Source organism: Artibeus jamaicensis, unplaced genomic scaffold (genome assembly GCF_021234435.1).
Source record: "Artibeus jamaicensis isolate MK-2021 breed Jamaican fruit bat unplaced genomic scaffold, CSHL_Jam_final scaffold_833, whole genome shotgun sequence".
Taxonomy (NCBI): domain Eukaryota; kingdom Metazoa; phylum Chordata; class Mammalia; order Chiroptera; family Phyllostomidae; genus Artibeus; species Artibeus jamaicensis.
In genome coordinates, this window is record NW_026522056.1 from 8,518,436 (window position 1) to 8,529,195 (window position 10,760).

At 40.0% G+C, this 10,760-nt stretch overlaps 1 protein-coding gene across 1 annotated transcript; it reads left to right on the forward strand.

Annotated features, from left to right (window-relative positions):
• Positions 1 to 64: 64 nt before the first annotated feature.
• Positions 65 to 10,442, forward strand: LSM1 (LSM1 homolog, mRNA degradation associated). Its single transcript, XM_037166978.2, has 4 exons — positions 65 to 505; positions 3,617 to 3,685; positions 4,937 to 5,052; positions 9,917 to 10,442. Exons 1-4 carry the CDS (start codon positions 460 to 462, stop codon positions 10,085 to 10,087), a joined length of 402 nt encoding a protein of 133 aa, XP_037022873.1. The 5' UTR covers positions 65 to 459; the 3' UTR covers positions 10,088 to 10,442.
• Positions 10,443 to 10,760: the final 318 nt, after the last annotated feature.

Below are 10,760 nucleotides of genomic sequence, written 5' to 3' on the forward strand. Positions count from 1 at the left end.
CAGTGAAGGGGGTCGGCCGACAACAGCCAATCCCAGGCTAAGTCCCGCCCCTTCGGCTGCTGAGTTGAGAGTTGAGGGGCTGATGTACGCGACTCTGGGGCCGAGGGAGCAGTAAAACGAGGGGCAGCACCGTGTTCCTTAGAAGGGAGAACACATTTTCCCACCACCTATGCAATCTAGATTCCTCTTCCCCTCTCTTTAGGGACGGAGAAAGTGTCTCCCGGGACCATACGACGGCCCCGCCTCTTCGTGAGGACGGGCACGTGATACAGGAAGTGGGTGGGGATAATATGGAGGAGTTTCCGGCGTGCCCCGGCGGCTGAAAGCCGGGGCTGAAGTGGTGGTCCTGGTCCGCGTTCCAGCCCCCGTCCCGCCGAGGGGTGACTACGGTAGGAGGAAAGAGGTATTGGACACGCTGGCCTTTCGCCACTACACATTGCAACCTTATCTCAGCTGAAAATGAACTACATGCCCGGCACCGCCAGCCTCATCGAGGACATCGACAGTGAGTTGCTCATCTCCTTCGGGTGAGGTCTGGGGAGAGACCCTCCTCCCGGACGGCTTTCTGTTCGAGGGAGCTCATGAAACACAAGGTGTTTTTAGTCCTTTCCTAGATGTTTGGTGTTGACATCCTTCACGGGAGGGAGGAGCCACGGGGACACACCGTTTGCCACCTCCTAGCCCTGCTACCGCTATTACTTCTGTCCTGCAGTATCCACCAGTTCACGGGCTGGTCAGCCACAAGCTGTAGAATTCAGTCCTTATTGCGAGAGATGCGGCTGCTGAGGCCCAAACGCGGAATTTGCCCCTCGCCCATGTCTTCCTCTGCGATATTTCGAAGTTCCAGGTTGTTACAGGTGGATGGATGAGAATATTTAGAGAAAGGATTCATCAAGAAGTGAAAATGTTAAGACGACAGCATTCGGACTTAATTGGCAGTAGACATAGGCTTGATGCTCTGTAGCCATTTGCAATAGTATTTTACCGTGAGGGTCTTAAACACTTTCAGGTCATGGTTGTAGAGACCATTGCCAGACAAGTTACTGACTTTTCTAGGAAGGCTGAGTCAATTCAGACTTCTTTTTTCCTTCTGTTTAGACAGTTTTCTTTTGCTTTTACTAAGAAGACCTTCCTTATTCCTAGTCATTGTCCTGAAGAGAACTCAGTCCTATACAAAAGAGGAGCCAATAATAATTACCCCATCTTTCCTTTTGCTAAACTCTTGTCTGTCAGTCATTCCTTAAATAACATTGTTTTTGTAATCGTTTTAATCTTTTAATCGTGTGATGTCTCATTAACTTGCAATTGCTGCAAAATGGTTTATACACAGTTCCCAACAAGTTACCAGTCTCTACAGTTACTGTGTATACAAATTAAAGAGTGAGTGTATAATTAAGCTCTCTTTTTATCTTCCGAATCAGTTTTTAAATCCAAATTAGGGATTTGGCAATTGAAGGGAAATGTGTAAATTGGATCTTGTAAATAACTACTGTACAAACCCATCTGTAATGCAGTGAAAACAAGTTTTAGTTGTCTGAGGATGCCCTCTGCTCTCACCTTTCTTGTCATGTAGCTGAATTAGAGGTTCTCACACATTCTGTCATTTAAAGTAATTTTAAGATAATTTTTGTTCTCCAGCCTTCTAACCTTTTTTGTCTTGTAGATTCCAAGCCTCCTCCTTTACCAAAAAGTTTGAAAAAATATCACCTCTCTGTGGCCTTGCCCAAAATTGCTTTCTCTAAGCAATTAGAGAGTCTGACCTCTTTGGCATTCCACTCATATGTCCAGTATCTTTTGACATTTCTACATAAGTATCCTCATAGTACTTCAGAATTGCAGACAGCTAATAACTGTCCACCCTCAGCTTCTTTTACTTCAAACTTTTGGCAAATGGTCCTCCCTGACACGATAACTCAAAGTTCCTGCATGTTCTCTAACTCATTTCTTCACCCCAGTCTCTCGCACTTACCCACATGTACAAACTCAATTAGTTGTCAAATCCTATTACTTACAACTGCATGGTCTTAGTCTTTTCTTCATCCCGCTTCTCACCTCTACCTCGTTTCAGGACTCCCTATTCTTCAGACTCTGGGAATAGCCTCAGCCACTCACCTTTTTTTGCAAGTTCAGTCTTCAGTGTTTTCTTGTGCCCTGTGAAGTCAAATCCAAACTCAACCTGCTCCAGGTTCTTTTCTGACTTCATTTCCTGTCATTTCCCTTCACACCCTCAGCTTTTCACCACACACAGCCCTTGTTTTCCTCCTGCCTGCCTAATTACAGATTTCTCTCCCCCTCCCTGTCACTCTTCCTGTGGCCAAAAATTTTCTGCCTTTCAAGGACCAACTCAGATACATCCTCCAGCTAGCGTTTCTCTCAGTCTCATATAATTAAAATGTCCTTTCTTGTGGTAATTTAATTACAGCCCAATTACAGAGTTCTTCAGGAAAGAATCATTGTCTTGTTCCTCTATTCTGCATCTAGAAAGTATTTTATGTGTGGCATTAAACAAAAGAATGAATGAACTTGACTAGCTGTTCTAGTGACTGGCTTATTGTCATTCTTCAGAATCAGCTCAGTCACCTCTTCAGAGAGATTTTCCCAGGCCACCCATTCTTCTGAAGCCACTTTCCCCTCTGTTTATCATGCTGTCTTGCTTATTATTACATGATACTAATCATAGTAGGTTGTTTTGTTTGCCATCTTCCACCAGGAATAGAAAGTCATAAGATGAGTGATATTCTGAGTCTTATTCTGTATTGTATAACTAGGCCCCAGAGTAGCACATAGCTCTCAATAAATATTATTGAATTTTTGCTCTAGCTTATTATCACCATCTTCTTTTCACATGTCTGGGGCATTGTTTTTATTGAAAATTTCCCTGAATCCAAAGTGTGAAACAGAAGCTCTTCCTCTAAGGTTGGGGGGAGACAATCCTAGAATTAAATTTCTCAATTTGCGGATACAGAAACTGGTGTGACAGTGGTGGGGACAGAGGAGTTGAGCATCGAACATTAGGGTCTGGAGCCAGCCAGGCCTCCTGGCTACTCATCCAGTCCGCCAGACTCTTTGCACCACTAACCTTGTAATCCAGTGATGTTCAAGTTTCTTGATTTCATGGCAGACATAAACTAATCACTAAAATTCTGTGACATACCCAAAAATCTATTTTTTGCTGATCTAACCAAAAACATAGTTATAATTTTGATTCATTCACACAGGACAGCTGTTGTGTTGGCTCTTACTGTTTTGTTTTTTGTTGTTTTGTTCTGTTTTTTTGACAATCTAAGGGAAAAGAGGTGAGTGCCTCTTACTAAATAGTCAGGTATTGCATGATTTGAAAATTCTTGCAGCGTACTGGTTGAAAATTGCTGCTCTGATCTAAACCCCAGACTACCTTAGTCCTCCTAATTTCCCAATGTATCAGGGTACGTTGATACATTAGTCCTCCTTCTAATTTCCCAATGTATCAGGGTACATTTAAGGGTATCCTCCCTTAAATACCTTGGAACAGTAAGCTGTAGAGCTCGAACTATCAACTTTATTTTTGTTGTTACCCGGTAAACTCACTGAAGCTAACAGCTTTCATTTTTTTAAAGATTTTTTTTCCTGTCCCCAGAAAAGCACTTGGTTCTGCTTCGAGATGGAAGGACACTTATAGGCTTTTTGAGAAGCATTGATCAATTTGGTATGTATTAGTTATACACTTCTATTGTACTGTGTATAATAAGAGCTGTCCATTGTATTTTTGGTATTTCATATTGTAATAAATTTATTTATAACTTTTTCATGTGTCTGGCAGAAAGGAATACACTTTTGAGTCATTACATCATTGTGTCCTAAATTATGATTAGATGGTTCAAAAGATTATATTTTCAAGCTTGTATTTCTAAAACTAGTTTTCACTACAGCATATGATTACAGTGTTTTGGACTTTTTAAAATTTTCTCCATTAGAGGGAGCCAAAAGACAGAAATAAACTCAGTTCACTGAAAAAGTTGCTCATTTGTACATTGGCTTGGGAGCAACTACTCTTCAAAGCAGTTCCTGCACTGACAGTAATCCCTCCCTGTCCAGTGAAAATTGGGTAGAAGGCATTTTCTGAAGCTCGTGAGGGACCCCAACATTAAGCTCAAGATTTTACACTTGGGGATTCATCAGACTCAGGAGTGTCAGTCTTTGTTTTGCATCCTACATTTTTCTAAAGAGATCTATATTGGTTTCTGTGTCAAGAAACTTCTTAGTTCATATCAGCATTTGTTTGACATCTGCTAGGTCAGTGCATTTGGGCATGAAAAAAATAAGATAAATGGTACCAATTGAAAGAAGAAAATTATTCTTAACAGGTCAGGATTCTGAATCGTAAGTCAAATTCATCGAACTACTTTGAGAGAAAAGTAGTACTGACTTTACTGTCAGATTACCAGATAATCTGGCAAAGTGAAAAAATAGGTTTTTGCTATAACATATAATTCATGGACACTTGGCAGTGGGTTAAATGAATGCTAAATACTGAAAGTTAAATCTTTGGTTAATCACCACATACACATACCCACACAGCATAGAAAAACTGCGTCCTTTTTTAAAAAAAAAAACAGATTTTTCATCTCTGTAGTTGTTTAAAGTCTTTCAAGTGCTCCACTCATTTACATTTTCTTACAGTCATGTTGATATTAGCAATTAACTAATAAACTAATTCCCCCCCATCACTTGTGTATAACTGCAACATCATCCCAAATGCTCTCTCAGTTTGCAGTTGGTTAAAAGTCTCAAATGGTGTGTTGTAATGAAATAGGAGACTGAAATTTTGGGTTTTCCTTGAATTAGAAAATTTGGAAATCATGTTTAGCTAAATCTTTTCGACTCAAACTAACTGAGTTATGGACCTTTACCCAAAATTTGAACTAAATATCTTTGTTTCTTCTCTGTACACTTATAGCTAATTTAGTGCTACATCAGACTGTGGAGCGTATTCATGTGGGCAAAAAATACGGTGATATTCCTCGAGGGATTTTTGTGGTCAGAGGAGAAAATGTGGTCCTACTAGGAGAAATAGTAAGTGAAAACTGTTAAGCTGCTATGGGTCTTGATAATCATGCTAGTTAGGTTTCTTTTTGTCTTTTTAAGAGGGGAAAAATATGTTTTCCATAGTTTACCCAGCTTCTCACAGGAAACCACTAAATAACTTAGGAAAGCCACAATTGTAAAAGTAAAGTTACAGAGAATAATTAACTTTGTTTCAGTGCCTCTTGGCATTTTGAAGATTTTATTTCATTAAAGCAAAACATCATTGACTTTACCAGATATTTTTAAAAAAATACCATCCCGTCCAGGCAGGTGTGGCCCAGTTGGTTGGAGCATTGTCCCTGAAAGGTTGTGGGTTTGATTCCCAGTCAGGGCACATACCTAGGTTGCAGGTTCGATCCCCAGTTCAAGCACATAAGGTGGCAGTGGGTAACCGGTTGATGCTTCTCTCTTACACTGATGTCTCTCGCTAAGAAAGTAATGGAAAAAATGTCCCTTGGGTGAGGATTTTAAAAAACGAATACCATCCTATAAATGTGTTCATTAATATATTATTTCTGCTATTTCGAATAGGAAATTGAAAAATTTGAAAAGAATAATTCAATAAAGTGAGATTTATGTATATTATATATTTTGCAGTCATTTAAACAGTTGGTCCCAAGTAGTTTTACATGACATAAAGTTAATTAGTGTGTTTGGAGGAAAAGAAGCACTGCGTATACAATGTTATGTCCGTGTTTTTAAGGGGTATGGGAAGGAATGGGTGTAGGAGAAGCCTTTCTGTGAACCGTGCTGGTAAAGGAACTCAGCTTCATTTAAATCCTTAGCTCACAACCAAGAGGAGAACTAGATACCAGGTGAAGAGTTAAGTCTTCCCTAAAGTGTTGTTACTGTAGGGATGCATGTGTGTGCATGTATACACACATATGCATATATACATACAAAACTATTAGAAAATTATTTTATATTCAGGGTGGGGCAAAAGTAGGCTTGCAGTTTGTACGGGAAATAACACTATAATTAATCATTAATAAATAAAATACAACAATAAACTGTTTTTGCATACTCACAACTGTAAACCAACTTTTGCCCAACCTTCTACATTAGAAGTACTCAACACTTATTCTAAAAATTTTTATTTGTTGATTGATTTTTAGAGGGAAAGGGAGGGAGAGAGAGAAATAATCGATTTGTTGTTCCACTTATCCATGCATTCATTGGTTGATTCCTGTATGTACCCTGACCATGGGTTAAACCTGCAACCCTGGTTTATTGGGGCAACACTCTAACCAGCTGAGGTACCACCAGGCAGGGCTAAAAGTATTCAACATTGTGAAAAGATAAACCTCATTGCCCTGGCTGGTGGCTCAGTGGGTTGGAGCATCATCCCATAGACTAAAAGGTTGCGGGTTCCCTCCCCAGTCAGGGTGCGTACAGAAGAAGGCAACTGATCCATGTTTCTCTCTTTCTCAAAAAATTAATAAAGATACCCTCAGGTGAAGATTTTTTTTTAATTTATTTATCTTTAGAGGGGAAGGGAAGGAGAGAGGGAGAGAAGCATCAATGTATGGTTGCCTTTTGTGCATCCCCTGCTGGGAACTGGCCTGCAGGGAACCAGCCTGCTGCAACCCAGGCATGTGCCCTGACTGGGAATCGAACCGTGGTTGTCTGGTTCGCAGGCCCGTGCTCAATCCACTGAGCTACACCAGCCAGGGTCAGGTGAAGATTTTTAAAAATTTAAGATAAACCTCTTTTCATGTTTTCCGTGAAACATTACTTAAAAAGTACCTTATTTAATACCTTTGATTTGATCCTGCTGCTTCTGATTATTGGGTTTGCCGGGAAAATCAAAATAAAAATCTTCAACATTTGCTTGATTTTATATTTTTCTGTTGTTTTTAAAGTGTTTACTAAAGTTTCCCAAAACCTAGCCGCATCTTAAATCAGGTTTACAGAAGTCTTTTGAGTGGACTGATTTGGTTCATAGCTGTTTTTAACAATAAGCCATTTGAGACAATAAGGAGATAATTCTACCAGGGTCAGGTTGGTTCAGAGGCCTTATTTTGAAATAGTTAGCTGGAAATGACTAATCAGTACTGCCCAAATGCTGCTGTAAAATATATGAAATACCTTTTTAAAAAATACTTTTTATGGTTGATATTTTTTGTTCAGTGTATCACTTCTTGCATGTTTGTGCAGCAGAAACGGTCATCTCCTTGTACTATGAAAAGGTTGAAATAAAGCACCGCACTGCCCAGGGACGTGAGGGAGGAGCAGGAAATGGCTGTGAAGCGGTCTGCCAGTACGTTAGGAGGGGCTGGCCCCTCTCTGGACAGTAGGGTCATGGGTGACTGTTCTTTTCTTTTTCACACTTTTCTGAGTATAATCTTTAAAGAGGAAACATTACTTAGCTGCCAGGGGTAAAGATTTAAGTTGAACTATTTATATGTACAGTGCTTCAGTTTTATAGTATTGAACATCACAGAAATGCTTCCTGGGCCAGTTTACATGGGCACAAGTTGCCCCTGTGTTAGGTGCATGTTAATGTGAGGAGAGGAAGCAAACTTGGGTTTGTTCTTGAAGATTCATTGTTTTATGGTAGCCCTTTTATAGAGAAAAGTACTCTCTTTTTACATACTATGGTTTGGATGCTGCAGAATTTTTACAGTGGTGCCATTTTAAAAAAATAACAGGAGTGCTTACATAATTATAGGAATCAATAGTCAGTTTGAAGAAATTGACTGCCAACTCTAGGAAAACACATACCCGGAAACCACCTAGATTCAGTAAACATTTCATTGCTTAAGAAGTCCCTGGAATCTGCCTCAAGGATGGTGACGTACAAAGTCTTAAGTAACAAGACAGATTGTTGGGAAACAGCATCACCATAACCACACAAATAGCTCAATGAGTAACATATTGAAAAGTGCAGCCCTGGCTGGTGTAGCTCAGTGGATTGAGCACAGGCCTGTGAACCAGACAATTGCGGTTCGATTCCCGGTCAGGGCACATTCCTGGGTTGCAGGCCAGTTCCCTGCAGGCCAGTTCCCAGCAGGGGACACACGAAAGGCAACCATACATTGATATTTCTCTCCCTCTCCTTCCCTTTCCCTCTAAAAGATAAATAAATAAAATCTAAAAATAAAAAAAGAAAAGAAAAGTGCAAGAGGCAGTATGCTAAGAATGTGATCTCTCTCCAACTTCTACTCCTGGATTGTGAGGGTAGGTTACACTAGATAACATATATTTTCCTGGGTGCAGTTAACATTTGACCCAGTGCAGGGTTTGCCTGTGTCACTTTGTGGCTTTCACCTAACCTTTCTATTGAGACTCCTCTATCTGATACGTAATAGCCCATGGGTTCTGAGGCATTGGCAGCATCTGAAGGTTAGTATCCAGTGATAGGCTGGCATACCTAGAGAGTTGATATACGTGTAATGCCTTCCCAGCATTGATTACTAGAAATGAAAGAAGAGGATAGGAAATAAGAATGCCCTAACTGGGTGTGGCTCAGTAGGTTGGGTGTCATTCCATAAAGTGAAAGGTTGCCAGTTTGATTCCTGGTCAGAGTACAGGCCTGGGTTCATACAAGGGGCAACCGATCAATGTTTCTCTCTCACATTGATGTTTCTCTCCTTCTTTCTTTCTCCTCTCCCTGTATCTCAAGAAAATAAAATCTTTACAAAAATTAAAAAAAAAAAAAGAATACCCTGTCTGTATAGATTGTCCAGTTACAAATATAGAATAGCCCTGGCTGATGTGGCTCAGTGGAGTGCCAGCCTGTGAACCAAAAGGTCGTTGGTTTGATTCCCTGTCAGGGCACATGCCTGGGTTGCAGGCAGGATCCCCAGTGATGTGTGAGAGGCAATCACACATTGACGTTTCCATCTTTCTCCCTCCCTTCCCCTTTGTCTAAAAATAAGTAAATGAAATCTTAAAAAAAAAACAACAGAAAAATACCTGGATGTTCATTTTAAAGAGAATGAACTGAACCTGTGGATAATAGTAAGATGCATTTATAGCAAGATTGTGCATTTCAAGATTGGTTATCAAACATTTACAAGGTGTTTACCCTACTTGGTGTGGCCCAGTTGGGTGGGCATCGTCCTGCAACCACAAGGTCGCCAGTTCGATTTCTGGTCGGAGCACACGCCTGGGTTGCAGGTCTGCTCCCCTGGGGCATGTACAGAAATGAACAGCCAACATGTCATACAGTGAGCATGTATTTTTTTAAATAATGGGAAAATGATTTTTTTTTAGTAAGCAAAACAATTCTTTAGTTAAAATCAAAGAACAGTATTGAGGCCAAACTAGTTTAGTAATCTAATTGGTCTACTGAAGTTTTCTCCAGAACACTTTGTTGCCATAAAGGGCAAAGGAGTCTTGTTATAATTTAAAGACTCCTAATTAATGCAACAGAGGATAGTTTAATGCCTTTGAGGAGGAGGGTCCTTTGAATCATTGTTCTCTACTTTCTTGCTGAACAACCCTCAGAAATTAAGCTGACTCTGATAATGCAAAAGTACAAAATTTATCTAAAGCCATCTTGGCCTTGGTAACTTCTTTCTTAGATTCTCTGGAGTTGGAGAAATAGCCTAATTTTTTTTTAAAGAAAATTAGTTCTTCACTAATGTAGGATTTCAGACAACCTAAAGCTTTGTTATACACAGTTACTGATCCCAATTACCACTTTCATGTAAGTACTTACTCGGTAGTAGTGTGGCCAGCCATTTCTTTGTAAAACTTGTCTGTTCCTAGGAGAAGGATATTTCAGCCATGTCACAATCATGAAAAATAACCCAAACCTGACATAGGAATCCATTTGCCTTGAGATCTGTAAGGTTTTCTATTCTTGGTCATCAGTCGAAGTTTTTCAAATCTGCTTGTTTTGTAGGACTTGGAAAAGGAGAGTGACACACCCCTTCAGCAAGTGTCTATTGAAGAAATCCTAGAAGAACAAAGGGTAGAACAGCAGACCAAGCTGGAAGCCGAGAAGCTGAAAGTTCAGGCTCTGAAAGATCGGGGTCTCTCCATTCCTCGAGCAGATACACTTGATGAGTATTAACTCTTGTTCAGAGGCTGTTGCTCTCGGGGAGCAGGGGCTGGCACTGAATGAAAGTGACATTCTGGTCACCTCACACATTTGACTAGAGACTAGAATTTTGAAAAGCCATTTTTCTTTTGAATCACATATGCAAAATGAAAAAAATCACATGGCAGGGTTTTTTTTCCCCCTTTTTAATAACAAAATCATTGTTTAAAGAAACAGCTGGATGGACTTCCTTCACTCATCATTATGAAGCCAGCAGCTACTTTTGCCTATTGCTCTTCCCATCCCAAATTAGAGTTTACAGGGGACATTCTTCATTTGTTTGTAAATAAAATATGAATCTCAAAGCTGTCATGTTATTTCCTAAGTTTGAGTTGCCTCCAGTGAATAACAAAATTAAGTTTCTGGTCTCAAGGGTATGAACAGTTCTGTGACTTCATAACTTGCTAGTTACGAAGGAATGTTTTCATACAAAGTACCTTGTGGGTCCTCCTCCCTCCTCACTGTAAGAAAAACATTTTCAACCTTCAGGAAGGTCTTTCAGTGAAGTTTCACAGTTACTGGTTAAAACAAAAGCCTCGAGTTGGAGAAACAGCATCCACTTACTAAACTTGTTCTGGTCTCACGAACAGCTTTGAAACTAGGTTCCCATGAGATCCAACATTTTAGTAAGGTGACTTTTTCTCCT